At 35.6% G+C, this 24,832-nt stretch overlaps 1 protein-coding gene across 2 annotated transcripts; it reads right to left on the bottom strand.

Moving 5' to 3' along the window:
- On the bottom strand, positions 1 to 9,826 carry LOC117909565 (DCN1-like protein 2). Of its 2 annotated transcripts, none has more exons than XM_034823615.1 (12): positions 9,724 to 9,826; positions 9,057 to 9,118; positions 6,603 to 6,739; positions 4,561 to 4,619; positions 4,285 to 4,308; positions 3,486 to 3,568; positions 3,307 to 3,371; positions 3,036 to 3,085; positions 1,698 to 1,799; positions 1,223 to 1,282; positions 273 to 403; positions 1 to 167 (listed from the first exon to the last, which is right to left on the bottom strand). In XM_034823615.1, the coding sequence occupies exons 1-12, from the start codon at positions 9,724 to 9,726 to the stop codon at positions 140 to 142; spliced, it is 804 nt and encodes a 267-aa protein (XP_034679506.1). In that variant the 5' UTR covers positions 9,727 to 9,826; the 3' UTR covers positions 1 to 139. The 2 variants fall into 2 exon arrangements, with proteins under 2 accessions (XP_034679506.1, XP_034679507.1); XM_034823616.1 differs by having other exon boundaries at positions 9,057 to 9,122; positions 9,727 to 9,825.
- Positions 9,827 to 24,832: the final 15,006 nt, after the last annotated feature.

A 24,832-nucleotide genomic window follows, 5' to 3' on the forward strand; every position in this document is an offset into this window, starting at 1 on the left:
TCACTAGATACTCACAAATTTTACTTCACAAGAAAATCCATATACCCATATCAACAGTCCCAATTACTGTAAATGTAGAGAGAGTACTGATTAAGTCAGTAAAGAGAAAATGTTTCATAATTTACGGTGTCTTTTGTTCTTATTTTTCCTTTGTTGGTCTCTTTATTCTGAAAATGAAGAGTAAATTAAGGGAGCAGCACAACCTAAAACAACACACGAACAAAGATGATAGAACACTCCACAACATACACCTCCATTGCACAAGTTCTCACCGTTTTAGGCTCCAGTCAATCGGCTGGCCCTTTTGGATGATGTTGTTCTCATTCAAGTACTCCACAAACTCATCAATGAGATACGGCCAAGCTCCTTCAGCATCATAATTAGACAGTGAAGGATCCACAGTCTGCGTAACAGATACCATGGCCAGGTATTAGTAATGTGATTATGAGTAGTGTCAGTACAACCAGCAAGGTCATATTTAATCAACACATGGGTTGATGACCCTTTTCTTCTAACCTATAGATAGAGACTATAAGTAGGGAGATAATTCCCAGTAATGATTGTGGGTTTCAGGGTAGTTTGATGAAATTTTGGCAGTTCCTCAACAATTTGAACCAGATAAAATAGAAGAACAAACTGCATATAAAACAATGTTTCTATTCGTACAAAATGTGCCTAAGGCTGCATCTCATTTAGCAGAACCAATTTCCCAACATAAGTAGGGTACCAGGAAGGAGAGGCAATTCACTGTCTTTCCTTTGTCATCATATTGAAGCATATGTATTGAATTGTACACATTGAAGAACCCATGAAAAAAGAGAAATGATTGTTTGTTTAAAAATTGTTCTTAAATTTTTTTTTTCTGTTATTTAGAATTAAAAACAATTTTCTATTATTTAGAATATAAAACAGTTTTCTAACTAAAAAAAAAACACATTTGATAAATTTTTAACTCAAAGAGAAGATTAAGTCAAGAAAATTTTCATATTTGAATCCTTCAATAGAATTTTGTTCCTAAAAAGAATTTTGAACTGTTCTCGAAAACTTATTTTTGAGAACTGTTTTTAAAAACGTTGTCAAACAGACTCAAAGTAGCTCATACTATGAATGAATTATTAATTCAATTGTGTGAATGTAGGGAGGTAAACAAGGGTTCAAGAGCAGATCAACAGCACATGCAAGTTGCACAGCCAGGCATGTATACCAAATCTTAGCATCTTACCTTTGCAAACTCCAATAATTGAGACCAGGTGTCCCTAGAGATTGCTTTATTATGTCGAGCCTAAATTTAATGGCACCAACAAAAACAAAAGCTAAATATATTAGTAGATGCCATAAATAAGAGCTATCAATGAAATATGAGATGATCAATTCATGCACAAAAATAAAGACAACTTTTTTTAACATACAAAATACGATCTACTTGATGAACAATAATGCGGTAACAAAATGGATTTCCACCTCAATTATTGCTTATTGGTAAGTAAAAGGTAAGCAGATAAAAGAGAAGTTCAATTGAAGGACTCTTTACATGATAAATATTCCATTTATAACCCAAAAACACCCACAAAAAGGTATTATACCATATTGATGAGTATTTCGTGCCCATAGCAAGTTGCAACAAAACATTACTGGTTTTCATATGAGTTTTTAATGATCCTAGTAAATATTAATGAAGGATTTTGTAGTTAAGGAACCTGTAGGAACTGGCACCAGTGATCAACCAACGCCCATTGCTTTTCAGCAAATAGTAACTGCCACATACCAATTGCTGTATCCAATGCCAAAGATTTCTGACCCTGCAATCAGTAAATGAACATCAGTACCTGAAATCATGGAGATATCAAAAGTAAACCAAATTTTTATCAAGCACTATAATTTTTCAATTGCATAAACATATGGCTGGCACTCTCAAAAGGTTTGAGTATATTCCATAATAGAATTTATATATATTGTTTCATGTAACTGCCACCACCAACCCTGTGACCTGAATGCCTCTTAAACAACTCGATTAAATAATCCCCCATCACCACAAATATAACTGAAACCCAAACTATCACCAAAAATAAAGGGAACAATAAACATGTGAATGATCCGAACAAAGGGGTGCATTCGCCTTGATGAACGCTCAAACACCATCATGTTCTTTTCCTGCTCTTTTTCACACAATAACTTCCTTCTGTGACGACCACTTGCTCCATTACCAAGTTAGTTTCACAATAACAATTATGACTTTTGGGGTTTAAAAAAGAATCAGAAGAGAGTAGATGCCCTGAAGAAATAATAAAAAAGTGAAAGATAACATTTTACCCTCCTTTCAAAATGGCTCATATGCAATAAATAAATAAATGGCAATGGCAGAAATACATAAACAATTTAGCTGATGATAAAAATACCCTCAGCAACAACAGGAAGGCAATTTTGCTTACAATTTGAACACATTGATTGGCATATTGTTTCTTACAGCATTTTATAAGAAAACCAATTTCTCTGAAATCAGCTTTTCTATTAGTGTTAAGAGCGGAGCAAAATGTTGATGGCTGTTCAACAGGATTGGTTATCGTACTGGCACTATTCTCTTTGCTCTTCTGGTGGCTCCCTATTGGACTTCAGAAGTCCATGGCGACTTATGATTCTAGACTCTTTATCAGGCTCTCATAGTGGCCTTCAGATATGCTTCCTTGATCTGGTTTGGAGCAATCTCTCCTATTTAATTCACCATAGCCATACTTATTGACATTTTTCTCTCTTCTGTGTGTGTGTTTCAAATATTTGCTCATTTTCAGTCAAAGAGAATCCTCAATCCACAACAATTTTCAGTTTTAAAGCTTCAATAATAAGCAAAACTTGAAATGTAGAAAAGATTGGTAACTAAGAAGCAAGGACAAATTTGAAGGAATATTTGACAGTACGAACTATTGAAAGAGCTATGATTTCAAGATACTCTAAAAAAGGATAAAGATTATAAAAGGAAAAAAAAAAAGTTAATAATGAAAAAGAAAACCTCAATATGTTTATGCATAAAACATGTGTACCTTTTCTTTAGCCCAGCCAAAAGCAAAGTTGTATATCTCACGGAACTTTTCTGGAATATAGTAAGAAACAGACAACATTTCAGCAAGAAAAGACCAAAAGTTCAGTCTATTATTCTCACAGTACTGATCAAATCAAACTATTACCGAAAGAACTCATTTTTTTCTCAAAAATATATATTAAAATATGACTATATCTATAAGTAGCAACAGCACATATGGAATTATAAAGTAATTTGATCACATAGAGAGAATTATGTATCTTTACACATACGTTCATCTTTCAGCTCAGTACGCATGAATTGTATCCTCTCACGAAATTTCTCCAGTGAATCTATCCTGTAGAGGGCATACATAGCTTTCAATGAAATTCACCTCATAGCAGTTTCAATATAATATAATTCAAATTATCAAGGAAAAATATACAAAACAGAAAGGCCAAAGGATACATACCCCAATGCTTGCAATCCACTAATGAACTCCTGTTTTGAAAATTCGCACATGGTGGCAGCCTTCATGTGCCATGAGACAACTAACTGTAGGAAATGGGAAAAGAAAAATGATCATCTAGGTCAGAAAAATTGTCCAACCAGGTCATTAATCAATCTTCTTGATAAATAATCTCAAAACCAAATAACCACTATCATGAATTATAGATACAGATCCGGGCTTCAGAAATTTCATGCTTAAAAGCTTCTCACAATTTCTTTATTAACAAGTTGAAATAAAAAATTTATTCTTAAAATTTTCAGACTAGATGGATAATAAACCTCAACATTCACACATATAATGTGACGAGAAAAAAATGGAAAAGATCGTGATCAGGTTAAAAACAAATCAAAAACCTCACTATTCACACCACTTCCACTACTGCCAAATCTTCACAAAAGTATTCTGAAAATTTTGGTAATTTCTCAAATACATTTTCAGTCCAAACTCCACAACTAAAATTTGAATTTAGCATATTGTGGGTTATCACTCAATGGACTTTGTAGAAATTCTCACATAGTTTCTATTTACCAGGGAAAAAAAATGAATCTAGTAGCAAAGCATAATCTTCCAGGGTAAAATCCAATGTGTCACCATGTAGACATGATTTATTATATTTATAAAATTCCTTTTTGACTCTGCTCATGCTCCTGTCTTGGAGAAGTTCTATGCTCCCTATGCAATCTTCTGGAACATTCATTATGAATTACCCACCTAGGAAACTAGTTAACCATGCATGCCTTGTATAGCAATATGCACATACCATAACAATATCTTGAGGATCCACCTGCCCAAAGAAAGAAGAAGAGTAAGTTCATATTCTGTGAGAATATAAATGCATTGAACAACGTTTAGAGAGGAGAATATCATTATTTTTTAAAAAAAGAAAGGCTTTAGTACTTAATTAAAATGGTCCATAAGCTCCAAAGCATTATGGGCAAAACCTTTCCAGATTTTTCTTCCTAAGATACTAGAAATGTTTCTATAAGATTTAATTGTGTGATTAAGAATGTTAACAACAATAAATCAAGACAGCTACCTGAAGGTCATTGCAAAGGACGGAGATGCCATCAGCCATTATCATATCAACATATGGATCTGCAAAACATGAGAGTTCCCTTGAAGTCAAAATTTCTTTATTAACACCAATTCATGGCTTACATTATTTATGTATGACAAAAATAAACCATATCAGGTGCTTTAGGCAGTAGGAAAATTGAAATCTATATTAATAATGCTGGTTTGGGTTGGATCACTGGGCATTCTACTAGAACCATGAAGAGCAGGTTCTCTCTGTCAAAATGATTCTGATTCATATCCCATGTGATTATGGGATGCATGAGAATTTCCATGAACAATTCGCCTACAGTGTATATTTGAATGTAACACATTATGCAGAAATTGTGATTTACAAAGAAACTAAATGGGAACCTTAATAAATGATGGTTAGCCAAAAGGTTGCAGGATACGAAGCATTAGAATTGGACTTCCTTGCTGTCTATGAGTTCTTGGGACCATAGTGGTTATCAAGAAGACTAAAAGTTCTTTCAGGGTCCAATGTGGTTATTGGCACCTCTACAATTTTGAACATCCTCTTCAACTGAGATAATAGGGGGACTAGTGAGGTTGATGGGCTAAATAGGCCTAGAGTAAGAGCTAGAACTTCAAAACAATTTAGACCTCTATGGTCTGGGCTTCCCCATGCAGTGGTGGGGACTTCCATTAGTAACTCCAATGCCATTAGATTTCCTAATGAGAAATCTAGGAATTCTATAACTGCCAAAAAGGATGAGGGACTTAATATTCTAATTCAGAGTTGTGGCTTGAAAAGTGCTTCCTAAACCAAAAGCCATAGTTTTAAAAGGCGAAAAGGTGCATTTAAAGCCTTTCTAAAGCTTAGGTGCAAGGCACACAAAACAAAAAAATAACCTAGAATCCATGTCACTTTAAGAAAATATGAGGTTCTTTCTACAATTTCATTTTATTTTTGATAGGCTTCCTGCCACAATTTTATAGCCACCAAACATGGAAAACTCCTTGTTAACTTCTTAGAGAATATTTGATTCAACATCAAACTCCACAAAATCAACCAATCTCCCAACCCTTCTCCCTGAAAATAAATATTTTGTTCTACAGAGTAATAATGTAAAGAGAAACAAGCATGCACTGAGAACTGCATGAGGAATCATCCTCATTAAGCTGAGTGAGCACTTGGATTAGCTTGCAGTAGTAAAGTGTTAAGGCCAGAAGGAAGAGTCATTTGCAATGAAATGATAGAAGAGCAAAAAAAAATGTAAAGGAAAAAAACATGTTGAACAATCTGAGAAAGGCGCAAAATTCTTGAGTATATGCAACAGGAAAACACAAAATGGGCACCTTGGACATGGAAAAGTGACCAGATGGCCAAGAGCTAGAATTCTTTTCATGATCAGGTGTCCAATCAAAATCTCCCTCCCCTTCAGGACCCAATTTTCTCAATCATTGCAAAAAAATTTCCATGGTGTTTTAGAAGAAGAAAATAGAATATTCACCTATTGTTACCAAAAACCAAGTTCAGGAACCTTTATTAAAAGGGATGAAACCATCCAAGCCAGGATACTCTATTTTTGCATTTTCTACCTAATGGGATTACCAATGGTATGCGTGTTCTATATCATTTTCAAGGAACCACAGGGAATCAAGATTCATCATCTAGAGGTTCCCATCTCTCCATCTGGTAGCTGTTTTACTTTCATAGGATAATTTCTTTCAACAAGACTGAGAACAAGGACAGTGTCTTCAATCCCCTTCCAGGCAAATGAAAGCTCTAGATTGCGAGATTACAAGCACTTGGTCTATCCTCAAATTCTAAATTTCATTGCATTCACAAGCAGAACACCATACCCCCTTGTGTGGATAAAACTAGCAGACTTAAATTAAACATTCACAAGTACAATAAAGTTGCAATCTTGATGATAGACAAAACATAATCAACTGTCTTGCTTATGACAAAAAATGGAAAATAAGTGTGCAGCATGTGTCATGCACACATTTGAGGAGGTGGTAGTCATTTAGGAACACAATGATAAAAGAAAAACTTGCCTTTATATCTACTGTAAAGCTCCTCCAAATGTCTAGAATCAGTAAATGCTTTAATCTGGGGCTGACTGTAAAATACATCAAATGCTCCTTCAAGATGCCAGTCACTGGCCTTCAAAGCATGAAGAGCAACTTTTTCACTGCATTTTGAAAGGAGGAAAAAAGAAAAAAGAAAAAAAAAAGGATAAGGCTTTTGTAATATTAATTGAACTAAAAAATGATTTAAATACACATACACACACAGAAAGACCATTCTGCCTAGACAACAAAGGGTAATATAACATACGTTCAAATGAAAGAGTAAAGTTGTAAGAGGCAATTGTCCTTGATGAGGAGGTTAGGAGATTTGGAGACATAAAATGTGTTGAGAAGTTTTTGGACAAGTTGCGCTTGGTTTTGTTTTGATAGGCCTTAGTGAAAATCTATGGACCAGCTTATTTTTTTCAGGTGTTCTTAATGGAGCTGTCTCTTCAACCAAGTTGACACAGTTCATGCGCTCCATCTAAAGTTGCCTTTCCTACTTAAGGTGGTTAAAGATGAAGACCTCTTGATCAATGTGCTAGTAGTCCCTTTCCCACTACACATTTTCTACCAAGTTAGTCAACTTCTTTTCCTCCATTTTGCAGTCTCTAGAGATTTGTGAGGCTTTAGGCTTCTTTTTTTATGAGTTTCAGTAGTAAACTTATATGGATATTATCCTCATCATCTTCTTTGGAGCCTTTCCAAGGAATGGAATTGAAGAATATGAGTGCAGGGAGCTCTCTAACATTAAATGAAGTTGTGCTGAAATCTATTTTTGCTTAGGCCTCTAGGATGGGGTTGTTGGACACCCACTGAATTATGGATTTAGGTCTTGACATCATGTGTGATTCGACTCTTTGCCCATTCTTTTTAAAGAAGAATGTTTATTCAGAAAAAGGGAAGAGAAGTTTTACTGTTTTCAGCCGCATTTCAATGAAAATGAAATTAGGGCTAAAAATGAAAGATTAAAAACCCACACTTCCAAATATGCAAATATGTAAAATAGGAAAACAACACAACACGGGATACACAAGTTGACAAATACATCTAATTTTACCAAAATTAGGTTTGTGTATCCTACACACACACACACACGCGCGCGCGCATATATATATATATATATATATATATATATATATATATATATATATATATATATATATATTCTAATAGGCAAAAAAGAAATACATATGCACCTAACAAAAAAGAGGCACAAGCATATTCACATGATGTATTTGAATTCTGAAATACATATGAAGAAAAGGAAAACCAACTAAAAGCAGCCTGAGTAGAAAGTTGCACCCCATAAAAAATTCCGGCATTGTGCTCTTTCCAAACGATCCCGAACAAACATAACAGAATCAACTTCCAACCAATGCACAGAAGTTTCATTCCAGCTAAGGACTACCTCTTTAACCAAACTCAATAGAACCCTAAACACTTCTACTAAGAGAAAAACAGGACACAAGGTCAAAGATCCAATCACAATGTATCAGAACATGATTGGAAGATTCAGCATCATGCTTACGAAGGCAACAACTGTTGAGCAGCTTCCAACCATTTCTCATGCGATTATTTATCATGCGCATTTTCTCTAGTACCGCCTCCCATATAAAAAAACCACCTTAGAAGCAGTATTAGAGCTTCATATCAGTTTCGATCAGCCTCCGATATTCTCCAATAAGACTATAGGATTGACAGCCAAGATGCAACATGTAAAAATTTCCTAAATTTGCCTCATAAAATCATGCATAACCACAGAAGAATACAAAACATTACTATTGACTCTTCAAATTTTTATTTTGCCACGAATCCAAGAACAAAAATTCCACAAATTAATGCACGTCCATTAGTTTCCAAATTCATTCTTTAATAGCCACTATTACGAGGGAGCGTTTAAGTCAATTCCCCCTGTGCTGATCATCAAGCAATGAATCGGTGTAGTAAATAGTAAACATATCAAACATATACGTAAGATTACATTCAAAATGTTAGAGAAAATAACCACAAACTTGCAACACACACCTAATCTTTTCAAATTCATTAAAATGATATAACATCCAAGGAGAGCGTAGGTGCAAATAGAAAGAGACACTAAGCTGCTAGCAGTTGCTACCTTACAAGTATATGCAAACTAAACAACATGTATATTCCCTATTAGCGGCATTGCATGTCATTTAGCATCCTATTTCTAGAAACTGCTTCTCTTTTGAAATTTTTCTTTTCCCTTTGTTTCCATATTGTTTTTCAAACAGGTGCTCACCGAACGATTTTACTCCACGTTTTCAATTTTCCATGCTTCTAATAACAGAAAAAATGCAGTAACAAGTGCAGGTAATAAATGCCCAAGGTTGTTCATCGCCAACCATGGCCACCCCATAAACAGAAATATAAAACTCAGTTCAGCAGTGAAACCCAACACCACTGTTAGATTACCTTGCCCCAGTTATTGCCATGAATTGCTGGACTTTGTCCCGGTGACCTCTACCCAATTTGTGCATTTTTTGTCAAAAGAACATCAAAGTGAATTCACAGAAACCACAAGAAATAATAAAATAGATTTGAACACACATGATTTAACATCACCAAGCTCACGTGCACCAGAAGATTTAAAAAGAAAACAAAAAAGGAAGAAAAAAACTATTCCATTAAAAAAAACCCAAAAAAATTCTTTATCCAGGTTATATCCTGAAAAATATTCTCCCATAAGGAAAAAGTGAGTGGTGATATCGAATCATTTGGATCCTAATTTTCACCCACCTTTGATTGCTGAGAAATATTGAATCTGATATTCTTCGTTTACCTAATTGACCTTAATATAACTAATTGGCTCAATCGGCGTCATGCTTTTATTCATTTCCACAAAACAAAACTGCATGCAAGACAAGATTCGACCATATTCTTTCTTTTCCAAAATTTTCTCAGCAGCTAAACAGAAGGTTTCAGATTAAATCAAAGACAAAACAGAGCTGAACCTACAGATGATTAGAGCTCTCCCGTACAACAATCACCATAATTCACAGATATGAAGAACCCATGGATGAACTCCACAAACAAATAGAAGAAAAAACCAAGAAAAAAAAAAGGCGGATAATGAAATTACCATTTTTTGTGAATTTGGGGAAGGAAACCGAATATATGAGAGATGGTTGATGAGTTGTGTGAGAAATTCTAGAGAGAGAAACTAGGGTTTCCGGGTTTTTCTCTCTCTAGAACACACTACGTTTTTTGCACTCAGTAGACCTCAGATATAGCTTTCTTTTTTCTAACCATTTCCGTGTTCTTTCTCGTTGTTTTTTATATTTACCAAAATGCCCTCGTGTTGTGTCCCAGTAAAGGATAAAAATATTGGTAATCCCCACTTCCATTTTACGAATATATTAAATATATCAAAATCATATCGATGGATATTAAAATTTATCAAAACTTATTAAAATATTAAAAAAAAACTTTAAAAATAATATAATAAATGATAATAAATATTTTAAAATTATTAAAAAATGATATATGTATATAATATAATTAATCATATGATATGGGTCGATAAAAAAATATTAATTTTATAAATATATTTATTATTAAATTATATCAAATATTATTCTACACAATAATATTGTGATATTTGATTACAATATATATAATTTTGAAATTATAATTCATTTAATTTCAATTTATATTTAATTAATATATAAATGATATAAAAAAAACTGTTAAGAAAATCATAATAATAATTTTATATTTTTAGTTATCAATTAATGAAATTTAAAATAAAATAATTAAAATTAATTTGTTTATTAAAATATTATTTTAATATTTTGTTTTGTAATGGTTTTACTATATATTTATGATATTTCATTGAAATTTTTGGGAAGTTTTCATCATTGGTCTTAATCACATTCACTCTAAGTAACATTAAGAAGTGGGTTAGGTGGGTCGGGTCTAATCCATCCCTATTTAAATATAGAATTAAATTTAATAGTTAGATTCAAATGCCTACCTCTGTACTATAAAGAATACAGATAGATTTGCATTTCGTCCTAATCTCTTATAATTTGAAAATATATTTAAATCGAGTCGGTGCATGTTGATCTCATCATGACTTAACTCAAAAATTAAGGCTTTTTTTATAAGTGTTTTGAAAATAGTTTTAAAGATTAGTTTTTAAAATTTATTTTTTTTTTTGATGTTTTGTAAAACAAAAATTCATTTAAAAATCTGAAAATTTTAATATATTTCTATGTTTTTAAATATGTTTTAAAAATAATTTTTAGAACATTTGTTTTCTAATTATCAAATGTATTTTTTTGTTTATTCTTTTTTTTGTGAGGAATAAACCAAACAAGGCTTGAGATTTTCTTGAAAATTTTAAATTGTTTTATGTATTTGATTTGATTATTTATATAGTTTGAGAAAATCTATACATTATTTTCTTTTTAAGTCTCATATAATTTTTAAATATATTTAAATTACCATTTATATAAATATAAATGTAAATCAGTATATTTTCCTTGTGTGTTGTCTTTTGTCGATGATTATTTATTTTATATCATTCATTTCTCATTTTCATCTCTATCAAAATTGTAAAAGAAAAAAAAGTTATAGAGAAATAATTCATTGATTCTTTTTTGTTCTTATTTTTTATAGAACCAACAACAACCTTGTGTTGGGATTAAACCCCTAAAAACAAGATATGATATAATAAAGTTATACTTCCTTTTCCTCTAACTATCTCTTTTATATATAGACATTAATTTGATCATTCAACTCATATCACTTACATTGTACATAACTTGGGTACATTAAGAGTTACACAAAGGATACAGGTCATAAGTTCCTAACAAGATGATAAATTGTTCACAGTTAGTTAATAAATTTAGGTAATCAAGTAGAGATAGTGCACTACTTTCTAATTTGAGGAATGATTTGTCTTAACCATTGAGATGAGTTTTCCATGATGAATGTACTAGTGTGTGTGGTTAGACTATCAAATAGTCATGATTTATCAAGTTACCATATTGCATGGACTCTCAACCTTGAGAGGATATTGAACTTGTGTTGAAATCAATAAGAGGCTTTAACCTATGGGTAAGACCCTAAGGTGGTCCTATATCTCTACAGATTGGGTCACGATTTATGTAGGCTTGCAGTAATAAGTATTTTCAATTGAGAGATCATGATATCTTGTGGGATTAAGACAGTGTGTCCCCTTTGATAATTCAAATGATATGTTATCATGAAATTTGTAGTCATCGTAATTTCTTTAGTAGAATTTGTTGGCGCACGAAGAATAATAGTCACTTCTGGATAGAGTTCAAGATGGCTACCTCTGTTGTGTCCTACACAAAGGGATGTTTGGATGGGGTTCCAAACATACCTCTTCAAAGATTAAGTTAGAGAGTTTACTTAAGCAAGAAAATGTGGTTTTGGAAAGAAAGTGGCATACCTAGTGGCATACCTTTCTTGTGGTTATGGGTAGCTATTTATTATTGCTCACGTGTAATGTCTATTTAGACGTTTAATGGTGTCGTAACTGCAATTGATTGTGCGTGAATGTGGCAATGATTGATAACTTATAATGACTATCTTGCTTTAATGAGCCTTAACTACTAGTGTTTTACCCCCATAACGACTGCATTAATCACGACCATTGCATGGTGCACAATCAATGCCTAGAGGTAGCTCAGGCGTCACTCTTAGTGCTCGGTCATTCGAGATTGTCCGTTTACCATCTTAGGTCCAAATGGACTATCCACTCAACCTTGAGTTTTGTTATCTAGCTCGACCTTAAGTTCCCATCTAGATGGTTGAATCATGGATGCAAACGACAATGGACACAGATGGCGACGAGATATGTAACGACAGTGAAAGACCCACAAGGCTCCCCGAGTCCGTAGTTGTGCTTGGATAGAAAGCAGACAGTCAAGTGGAAGAGTGGTCTCATTTGAGAATTTGAATCTTTGGCACTAAGAGACACTTATCCATTTCTCATGCTTCGAAGAGTCACATTAATTGAGGCGATGTGTCAAACGGCTCACCCCCTCAAACGTCTCGATTTCTATACTCTTACCTTATATTGGTTGGTTGCTTTTTGGAGTTGGTTTCATTTTTTATTTATTTATTTATTTATTTATTTATTTTTTGCGTTTCTTGTTGCATTATTGTTCTCTCTATGTTTTCTTATTTTCTTATCATTGACAACACTTCTAGCTCTTGATGGTCATCATTTGTTGTGACTTCTCCTGGTGATCTGCTTTGTTGGTAGTTGCAGTTTTCTTTGCTAGGTGCACTTTTGTCTTCTGACCACCATATTATGGTTTTCTGTTGTTTCCTATTTGTTTCGTTGGCAGTAGTTTGAATAGGCTTGCATTATTTAGGCCACTTTACCTTTGAATGTCTTTTTTTTACTCTTCATTAGGCATATCTACTGTTACTCTGAGTTTTCTTGTTTAGCAATTTTTAACCGTAATAAAGGCTCTATCTTTGTGGGTAGTTAGGCAATTGCACATAACGTGCACAACAAGCTTCTCATTTGAGTCCGACTAAGATAAGACAGTTTAGGGAATAGTTGTGTTGCTTTATGAGGGCTAGTTTGAGTTGAGTATCCGTCTAGGTTTGAATCACGCTTCTATCGTGCAGGTGTTTATCGGCCTTTGTTCTGCCTTCAATCATGGATAGGAGAGGGGTCGCATGTACAAACGGTAGGTCATAACGAGGTGGATCTAATACATCCAAGTTTGGTCATTCTAGGACGAATCACCCAATAGAAGTGCTTTCCGATCAGGAGTTTCATGCTTGTTTCTAGATCTATAACTCGATAAGAGATGTGATGTGATCTAATAAGCTAAAACGCTCTTTCATGCTCATTTTGATTGTGTAAACAAAAAGAACCTCCAACAGGGAGAGGTCCAACTGATAGAGAGCATCCAGAACATTGCACCCTATTAGGATCCGGATGACATTGGGATGAATGAATGTATACGGGAATTTAGAAAAGTATGGGAACTGCTTGAGAAGAGACAAAATAGGGAGACAAAGTCCTACCACGAACTCTTCCTTGGTGAAGTAGATCATGTTGTGAGGAAGTTCGTCTATCGACGAGGCTTTCTCGTCTGATAGTTGGAGAGATATCGAGTTATAGATCTAGAAACAAGCATGAAACTCCTGATCGGACAACACTTCTATTGGGTGATCCGTCCTAGAATGACCAAACTTGGATGTTTTAGATCCACCTCGTTAGGACCTATCGCTTGTACATGCGACCCCTCTTCTACTTCACCAAGGAATAGTTCGTGGTAGGACTTTGTCTCCCTATTTCGTTTCTTCTCAAGCAGTTCCCATACTTCTCTAAAATCCCGTATACATTCATTCATCCCAATGTCATCCGGATCCTAATAGGGTGCAATGTTCTGGATGCTCTCTATCAATTGGACTTCTCCCTGTTGGAGGTTCTTTTTGTTTACACAATCAAAATGAGCATGAAATAGGGCTTTAGCTTATTATATCACATCACGTCTCTTCAATTTTGTAACCAACCTTCCCGACTCCAGCAAAGATTGGGCAAAGGGGCATGTGCTGGTGTTCGGCCCATGGAGCAGATCAACTGAGGGTCTGAACCATCTTTTCAAGCCTACAAAGTCCCTCAAAATTCCAAGTACTTATTGCCTTTGAATTTACTATTCTCGATGTTCTTAGACTATCTGAACAATCATCTAACATATGTTTTGTTTATGCAAGCAAAGAAAGGCAAGAACATCTAGTTGAGTGGGTAGAAAATTTTTCTTTCACCTGTCTCAACAAGTTGTTTGAGATCGATCAAGTTAAGTGGAATCAACTCGTGCTACTCATAGAGAAGAACCTCAAGACTGTTCTTGAGCATCCGAAGTCGTTTGTGATTCTGGTCTTTCTGCAACTCGTACTGCCAACTTTAATGATTAGTAAGAACTTTGTTTTAAAAGACTTGTTGTTCTACAAAGTCACCTGACTAGACGCTCATGAAAATTAGTGTCAAGAAGGAACCTTGCGTCAAGCTCTGGCCTCATCTTCCCTTTCAACTTTAAGTTCTGCCCTTCGACTAGCTAAGATGCATAGCGCTCCCCGTCTAAGTGCTCGTCCTCAAGCTCAAGTATCTGTAGTTGTTCCAGACGAAACACCTGAGGCAGAGAGGGTTGAGCAAAGTGAGGCGTTTGAACAGATCGTCCATGCGATATTTGTTGAAGTGAATGAAAATGAAGAGATGGTTGCTAACCTACGGGTTAGTTTTGGTAAGAAACATAAAAAAATACTAACTGAGGTGACTGAAGCTGGACAATTTCTAACTAAGAAGCTGAAGACAGGCGCGAAAAATGGTTTGTCCTCCAAGCTTGTCCCCACTCATCTACGGTTTCAACCCCCTCATCTCTGTCTGCACTTAAGATGACATATGTTGAAAGCATCTCCTTCCACGAATTAGGGAAAATTATCACTATCTCAGGTGATGATTCTACTCTAAGTGCATAACCTCATCTGACTACCTCTGTTGACGTACCTAGCCGGGATGAACTGGACGTATTGTTGGAACATTTCCCCATATTTGTTAACATGAAGCCTCCTGTGTCTCATATGAACAAACTTTTCTTGGCTATGGAGTAGATTCCTGTGGATGTAACCGACGACCCTCAACAGAACTTCATGGTTCGCATCCCACATGGGACTTCAAATGAAACCATGGAGGCAATCATGCGCCTAAAGGACTACTCAACCATGCAGGTTGTAGAAGTGATATGACATGGCTCGTGTCCCACACAGGACTTCAGACGAGACCATTAAGGTGATCATGTGCCTAAAAGATTACTCAACCATGTAGACAATAGAAGTGGTATGACACTTGCCATGTTTTATTTTATGTTGTTTGTCACACATTTTATTTCACATTATCTCTCATCACTTTTTTTTCTTAGTTCTTTGTGGCAAATCATTGTTGAGGTCCACAATTGGATGAGATAGCGCGCCTACCTTTTTTAGCGACTGTAGGCGGCTAAAAAGATCAAGGCCTACACAGCCCAGAATGTGGACGACTAGTAGGAGCTAGATACCAACCTAGAGGCGACTAAAGCAGTAGAGGTTGGTGCTTAGTAGGCAATCGAGGAAAGAGCAAGCATGTTAAGAAAGGCGGAATTGGAGAACGAGACACTCTATGATGAAATCCATCAGTTGAAGTTGGAAATTGCTGTCTTGGGAACGACTAAGGTGAAAGTTGAAGAGAAGAGGGTTCGGCTAAAGCTGGAGCTCGAACAAACTAAGGTCGACTTTGTTAAGGATAAGAATGAGTTGGAGACATGTTTTTCTATGGCTATCGCTACTATATAAAGAAGCATGACATCATTGATGATATCCCCAACATTTTTTCGATGATGACAAAGACGAAGTTATATTGGGAGACGACTCTGCGACGAGAGAAGGCTCCGTAGTGGGGGACGACTTTATAGCAACCGGTCACAAGGTTCAAGATATTCTCGAATAGCGCTACTTTTGTTTTCCATGTTTTGGTTGTTTAGGCCATTGAATTGTAAATAGTATGACTTTTTTTTGCTTATGATAATTTATAGTTTTTTTTAATGTTAACACAGTTTTTTGAGGGTTCTACTCTCTAGTAATAACATATCACTATTATTGTTTTTCATTGTGTTTACTTAATATATGATTATTGTCATTTGGCTTTGTTTTGCCAAGTTATTTGTTATCTAACACAAATAGTTTTACCTTCCTTTGCTCTTGACTGCTTGGCCTCAACTATTTTAGACTTAGACAATGCGGCTTTATGGCTTAAGTCATATACGTTTTACCTCATAATGGCTTGGGTCGTATAGGTTCTACCACATAGAAGTCGTCATTTGGCTTCCCTTTAAGGGTTGTGCTTCGGCTCGTAGTTGTTTGTGCGACAATTATAATTGGGTTCCCTTTATGGAATATGCCTCGACTTGTAGTCGTTTACATGCATTAGCTATACAACAACTATTTATTGATAGTACATTTTCAAATTTGCTATATTACAAGGATGGAATAGTGGTGTGTTGTCCATTGTTTGTAAATGGTACGTCTCTGACTCATTTGTCTTGATTACAACATAAAGGTCTTCCCAGTTGGCCTGGAGTTTCACGGCTCGTACTTTAGTTGTATTTTCGAAGACCTGTCTCAAGACCAAGTCTCCTAGATGAAATAGTCGCGGTCATGCTTTCTTGTTGTATTGAGTAATGACTTTTTGGTGATAAGAAGCTATCTAAATAGTCACGGCCTCACGATCTTCATTCGCCTAATCCAAATGCATTTTTATTTGAGCATAGTTATTCTGCATTTCGTGTATGATCGTTTTGACAGTGGGCATTACCTATTTAAGTCGGGATGACAATCTCCATTCTATACGCTAAAACAAATGGGGTCACCCCTGTAGGTTGTTTTTTGGTTGTTCAATAAGCCCATAAGACATTGGACAACTCGTCTACTCATTTTCCTTTTGCCCCTTCAAGCTTTTTTTTTTAGAGAGCTCGATAGTGTTTTGTTTATTGTCTATGTCTGTCCATTATTTTGCGGATATTTAGGCATTGAATAGGGGTTTTTGATGTTTAATACCGAACAGAATGTCTATAAGGTATTATTGTTAAATTATGGCCCATTGTCTGTAACAATGGCTTGGGGAATCCCGAACCAACACACAATGTTCTTTTAGACGAATTTTGAAATGTCTTTATCCTTGATAACATAGGCTTCAGTCTTCACCCATTTACTAAAATAATTAATTTCTACGAGCAGAAACTTTTTCTGAACTGCACCAGTTGGCAATGGGCCAACTATATCCATTCCTTATTGTGCAAACGACTATGGGCTGGTAATTGAGATGAGATATTTTGAAGGCATTTGAGGGATCGGTTCGTGCCTTTGACATTGATTGCACTTCTTGACGTATTCTTCTGCATCTTTCTTCATAGTGTGCCAATAATAACTTTGAGAATAAGTTTCGGTGTGCCAACGTTCGTTAGTTTGGGTGATTGTCACATACACACTCATGTAGCTTAGTTAGAATGTATTGCGCCTCCTTAGCATTCAAACATCTTAGGTATGACCCTCCAAATGACTGTCTATACAACTGGTCATTTATTAAAGTAAAATACGCAACCTACATGCGAAGCTTATGAGCTTGCTTCCTGTTTTCTTTAGGGACTTCTCCGATTTGAAGGTAATACATGATGTTTTCCATCCATCTAAGACCCGCTTGGTCAATGTCATTTACCCGTTCTGGTGTGATAGAAGAAGTGACCTTGAGGTAAACTGGTCACATGATGGACTTTTGTATCAGAAAGATGGCGATGACTCTAGCTAGGGCATCAAATTTTCCATTGTCCTCTTGAGGTATGCGCTTAACAGACCATCCGTCTAGAGTGTCAAGTTGGACCTCCACCATATCGAGAGAGTAAGCCAAAGGTTCATCTCTAGCTAGATTTGCCCGACCACCAATTGGGAGTGACTTCTGATTTCCAGTGAGAGCCTAGGCAAGATTAAGGCCAACTAGAATCGCTTCATACTCTACCTCATATTTGGATGCTAAAAAATTGAGGCAGATGATTTGCTCAATCTGTTCCTTAGTAAGGGAAAATAACACCAAACCCACTCCGACTCCTGATGATCTTGAGGCTTTATCGACATGGAGTATCCATCATTGTTCTTTTGTCTCGTTGTTAGAGTTTTCTCTTCCTTGAGGTAGTTTAGCTATGAAATCTGTGAGAACTTGCCCTTTAAGAGACAACCGGGGTTTATAACATAAGTCGTACTCTCTTTACTCAATTGCCCATTTCATCATTCATCCAAATAGATTTGGTTTGTGTAATGTGACCCACAATGGTTGGTTTGTCAAAATCATTACTTGATGAGCTTGAAAGTATGGACGAAGCTTTTTGGTGACGACACGCAATGCCATGATTGTCTGTTCTACTTGGGAATAATGTGTCATCTACCATGGCTTTTCTCACATAGTAAACGAGTCTATGTTCTCCATCCTAGACATGTCAAAATAGGACGACACTAATAGCACAATTTGATATGGTGAGGTACATCTACAACTCTTTGCTGGCTTTATGACTATCAAAATTGGAGGCTTTATGAGGTAACGTTTGATGGTTTCAAAAGCATGTTTACATTCATCCGTACAACCAAATGTGTTTGCACTCTAGAGTGTAATGAAAAAGGGACAAAGTTTATCGGTAAAATGCATTATAAATCGGCCCAAGGCAGCCAATTAACCGGTTAGACGTTGCATCTCTTTCTTGCTAGTAGGAGCAAGAGTTTCTAAGATGACTTTAATATGGTTTGGATTTACTTCAATCCCCCTTTTAGTCACCATGAATCCAAGAAACTTACCTGCACTGACCTCGAATGTGCATTTAACCAGATTGAGGTTCATATTGTATTTGCGCATCAAACTGAATGTCTTCTCTAGATGTTGGATATGTTCAACATGGGTTTTGCTTTTAACGATGATGTCATCAATGTACGCTTCTACTGTTTGGCCTATCAATGGCTTGAAGATTCAATCATTAGTCATTAGTAGGTTGTTCTAGTGCTTTTTAGGTCAAATGACATGACTTTGTAACAATAGAGGCCTTAAAGTGTGATAAATATCATGTCCTTCTCATCTGGTGGGAACATTGGGATCTAGTGGTATCCGGAGAAAGCATCAAGGAAGGAGAGCATCCTATGCCTGAATATTGCGTCAACTATTTAGTCGATTTAGGGTAAAGGGAAGTTGTATTTGGGACATGCGTCATTTAAATCCGTGTAATCTACGCACACTCATCATATTCTTTTTTTCTTTGGGACTACCACAACATTAGCCAACCAATCTAAATAGGTGACCCCTTGGATGAATCCCGCTTCGAGCAATTTGTCAACTTTCGTTTGAATGATTATTTGGTGGTTTGGGTGGAAATGACGGACTTTCTGCCATTTAGGCCTTGCGACAAGAAGAATGTTCAATCAATGGGAAGCTACAGTTGAGTTTATTTCGTGCATATCTGAGTGTTTCCAAGCAAAAATGTTTTTATTCTTGCGGAGCATGTGTAAAGATCTCACTCGTCCTTAGTTAGCGAGAAAATGACATGAATCGCTTGGTCTTCATCTTCTAACAAAGACAACGACTGCAAAGGATCGACTACTGGCAAATATCTTTACGTTTGGTTCTATAATTGTTATTGCTCTTTGACACTTGATCATTCGGGCTCGTCTTCAACCAGGTCCTATTGCCTAGATTCTACCACCACTTGATAGCATTGTAGGGCGGCCAACTAACTACCATGCAAATCTACTTACCCAACCTATGTTAGATAGCTCACCATTTGATGATATGTGGACGGGATGACTTTCATTTTGTGAAGTCATACCCGTTCCATTGTGACATTGTATGGCGATAGATCTTTCACCACAAAGAAACATATGTTTAAAGTGATTAAGCCAACCTCGAAGTTGTCTGTTGATTGGGAGTACGACAACTTTTTGAGTGGCGCCCCTCAGCCAATTGACCTCACAACTCTTGGTTTTCCTGTCTCAACTGTTCGACCACTAAAGCAGGCATTGCATGTGTCACTCATTCTCTTCTTGCTTTCTTTCCATCTTTTCTTGCCACGCCTGGAATCGTCCATCGACATTGGCTAACTGAGATGCAGTAGACATATTAGTTATCGTGATTTTATGGCTTTTGTGTTCAGTTCCCATAGACAACTCCAATGTTGGTGCATGAAGAATGATAGTCACTTTCGGATAGAGTTCAAGATGACTACCTCTACTTTGTCTTGCATAAAGGAATGTTCGAATGGGGTTTCAGACACGCCTCTCCGAAGATTAAGTCAGAGGGTTAACTTGAGTAAGAAAATGTGGTTTTGGAAAGACAGTGACATACCTGTTAGGATATAGCCCTTAAAAGCATGACATGATATAATAAATTTGGAATTCATTATTTATTTAATGATGTTCCAATTTCACTTTTATCTATCCTTATTTGATATATTATACTTTATGAGCATTATTGTCTACATATTTTGCATTGTACGTGACTTAGGTGCATTAGGAATTGCACATAAGATCTAAGTCATGGATTCCTTGCAAATAGATGACTCGTTCATAGTCGGTTCATGGGCTTAGGCAACCCATTAGAGGCTATAATGCACCATCTCCTAATTGGAGGGATGACTGGTCTTGGCTATTGGAAGAGTTTCCCATGGTGAGTGCACTAGTGTGTATGGTTACACATTGGACAAGACCTACGGTGACTCATGACTTAAGGCTAGCAAATAGTCATGACCTCACCAAACTACTTCATTATATCGTCTCTCAACCTTGAGAGAATATTGAGTTTGTACTAAAGTTAGCAATGACTTTGACACATTGGTGAGATCATATGTTGATCATATATTCCTTATGGATTAGGTCATTGTTGATAGAAACCGATAGTAATAGGTATTCTCAATAGAGGCACCATGATATCTCTTAGGATTGAAATAGTGTGTCCCATTGGGTGATCATAAGCAGGTGTGTTCATGGAAACTATGACCATAGTAGTTCCTAAAGTGGAACTTGAGATAAACTCTTTGAGAGCTACGATATGTTAATTAGACACACGATAGGAGGATTTATAACTCAAGGATGGTACAAGTAGTCTTGAAAGGTTAATAACTTTCACCTTGTTAAACTACAGACACCAGTTCATGGGAAGACTGAACACAATGGATAGTAGGTCATGAACCTGAACACTTGGTATCTCGTTATTATTTACATAAGATACTAGAGTTCAATTGATTCTCTATAGTGAGATGTTGAATCAACTTTAGAATTGGATTCTAAGGGAGCCAGTATTTCTATGGGTCTTAGTGGTCCCCGCTCTAAGCTCATATACCTTGTTGGCATGGATTATGAGGGTTGAATTGGCTCTAGGTTCACTTTTGTGCATAAAGACGTTTTGGTGATTACGTAAGATTGCATAGGGGTAAGTGAATAAGGTCTCTAGATTAGGCTAATTAATTAATTAGTAGGTACTATTAGGTTAATTAATCAATAAGAACCCATTTTGGGCTAAATTAACTGACCCAAGCCCATGTGGGCTCAAGTCACTTAAGCTCATTTAGGAACCCTACAAATACTCCATAGGGGTTAGGGTTTCCATAGCTTTTGTCTTCCATCATCCAGAGAGATTGAAAGCCATAGACTCCACCCTCTTTTCCTTTCCTATCAGAAGTGTGCCAAGATCAAGGTTTAAGTCATCGGGCGGAAAACTTCGGGTTTACGAGGCTTCTACGATTTTGATCTTCATCTTCACAGTGTGGATTTGATTCGGGAACATCCTAGTCTAAGGTATGGTTTTCATTAGCATTTTTTTAATCTTTGAAAGTATAAAAATACTATTTTTTTGCTATGCATAGGATTTAGAAAAAGTTTAGGATAGTTATGTATGTTCCTAACCTGATTCGGACTTGGGAAACGAAGAGATCCATGTTTTTCCCTTCAATACCTTTCCTATGGTTATGGGTGGCTATTTATTTTTACTCATGTGTAACATCTATTTAAATGTTTAATGATGTCGTAACTATGATTGATTGTGTGTGAATATGGCAATGATTGATGGTCTACAATGGTTGTCTTCTCTTAATGAGCCTTAACTGTTGGTGTTTTATCCCCATAATGACTGCATTAATCATGACCACTGCCTAGTGCATAGTTAATGCTTAGAGGTGGCTCAAGCGTCACTCTTAGTGTTTGGTCGTTCGAGACTGTCTGTCTACCATTTAAGGTCCAGACGGACTATTTGCTCATCCTTGAGTTTCGCCATCTAGCTTGGCCTTAAGTTCCCATCCAAACAGTTGAATCATGGATGCAAACGACAATGGACACAGATGACAATAGGGTACGAAACAACAGTGAGGGCCCCGGAGAATTTAACATATGCTCTTTGGAGTTAAAGTATGTTAGTTGATCATATAATAAGTGGGATCTGTAACTTGATAGGTTGATAACATTGCCCTATTAGATTACGTACACCGACTCATGAGGAGTTTGCATGCAATGAATAATAGGTAAAGACCCGAGCTTTACTTGTTGTAATTTCATAAGATATTGAAGTACAGTTGACCATCTTTAGTAGAGTGTTGAGTCAACTTGTTAATTAGATTTTGAATGAGTCAATATTTTCCTATGGACTCCAATGGTCCCCACTCAAGCTCCTAATTCATGATGACATATAGTTTGAGGGTATTTTGGGTATGTGATTTATAAGTATGCATAAGGACATTTTGATAAAAACGTAGAGTTGTACTATATTTTATGAATTATCTTTTTGGATCTATGGGTTAGGCTAATATATTAATTGAAGTTCATTAAGGTTAATTAATTAATTAATTAGGACCCAAGTGGGCTGGATTAGGTGATTCAAGTCTAATTTGGGCTCAAGTCACTTAAGCTCACAAAGAGCCTTGTATAAATCCCCTTAAGGATTTAGGGTTTAAGGTTTTTTTTTTCATTTTCACCATTATCTTCCAGAGAGAGAAACCCTAGCCACCCTCTAAAGAGAGAGAGAAAACCCACCATTCTCTCACGCCAAGACCCATGAAAGGAGAGATCGGGTGAAAAAGTACTGGATAGATGAGTTCTACAATGATTACGATATTATTCAACATCTTCTTTAGATGGATTTTGATTTGGAACATCTAGATCATAAGTATGAGTACTATATCTCTAAATCTATAATTAAAATGGTTTTTAAAGCCATTAATTTATGTTGTGCTAGATCTAAAGAACTCTAGAGATAGTTGCATGCACTCTACAAAATCTAAGGCCAAGGAATTGAGTAATCTTAAGTTCCTAGTACCTTGTCCACCCTTTCCACAACTAGTATAGAGGGATTATTGCTCAAATTTTCAATAACAATTAGATTTTAATGGCATGCAATCATGACCCTAAGTAGTTCATATCAATTAGGCCAAGACAAAGATAAGGGTATTAAAAATAAACAACTTAAGATTTTGTGTATGTTGTGGCTAAAATAGAAAAATATAACACATTTCCCTTGTTGGAAAATAGTGTTTTAGTTCATAATTATTGGGCAAAAGTTTTGTTTGACTAAGAAGTTACTCATTCTTTTATTGTTGTATGATTCTAAATGCACCAGGATTAACACCGAAGATGCTTAGATGTTTTTAGTGCTCTTATATATATAGGAAAACTTGAGGACAAAAAAAAAAAATGTAAAACATGTATTATAAGGATTTCAAATCAGCAACTAAAAGAAGATTTGATTATCTTGGAGATGTTGGGATATGATGTAACTTTAGACATGAACTTTTTATCCACTTATCATGTTATTATTGATTGTTTTAAAAGGAAAGTGAAGTTGTATACCCCAAAAAGAGATGTAGCATTTTTCCTTGGTGGTAAAAGAATGTTATTTCCTTCTTTCTCAGTAAAACATTGTTTTCAACTAGTAAAAGAGAAGAGTGGTCACAATTTTTTTTGTAAATTTTCAATTCCTAATGTATTTCTTGAAGAATTACCTAGATTATCTTCTAAGAGGGAATGCAATTTTACCATTGGAGCATACTTCTATACAACCCTCATAAATTCCTTTTCATATAATGACTCCACTTAAGTTAAGGGAATTGAAGGTCTAACTACATGATCTTCAAGATAAAAGATTTATTCAACCTAGTATGTCTTCATGGGATGTTCCAATACTTTTTTGTTAAGAAAAAAAATGGTTTCTTAAGATTATGTATTGGTTATAGAAAGCTTAAACATGTTATTATTAAGAATAAATACCCCTTAACCAAAATAGATTATTTGTTTCACAGACTGAAGAGTGTTAGGTACTTCTACAAGATTGATTAAAAGTCAAGTATCATCAATTGAGAATAAGAGAGATAAATATTGTTAAAATACATTTCAATACTAGATATAGACATTATGAATTCTTAGTTATGCTTTTGGGTTAACCAATGCCACAATGACTTTTAAACCCTATTTGGACCAATTTGTCATTGTATTGATGTATTCCAAAAAAATAAGGAGAAACATGATGAACACCTAGCCATAGTCTTAAGGGAGCATAAGTTATATGTTAAATTTGAGAAGTTGGACCTTTGGGTAACAAAAGTGCAATTCCTTAGGCATAGTCACAAAGGAAGACATATGCATAGAGGTAGGGA

The sequence above is a fragment of the Vitis riparia genome, chromosome 19 (genome assembly GCF_004353265.1).
Source record: "Vitis riparia cultivar Riparia Gloire de Montpellier isolate 1030 chromosome 19, EGFV_Vit.rip_1.0, whole genome shotgun sequence".
NCBI lineage: Eukaryota > Viridiplantae > Streptophyta > Magnoliopsida > Vitales > Vitaceae > Vitis > Vitis riparia.

Excerpts from the sequence above, each read along its gene's own strand:
- LOC117909565 (XM_034823615.1), bottom strand. Across the intron at positions 4,620-6,602 it reads GCTTTACAGTAGATATAAAG|ATCCATATGTTGATATGATA; the intron begins GCAAGTTTTTCT and ends CATGTTTTGCAG. Across the intron at positions 1,800-3,035 it reads TTGGCTGGGCTAAAGAAAAG|GGTCAGAAATCTTTGGCATT; the intron begins GTACACATGTTT and ends TACTGATTGCAG.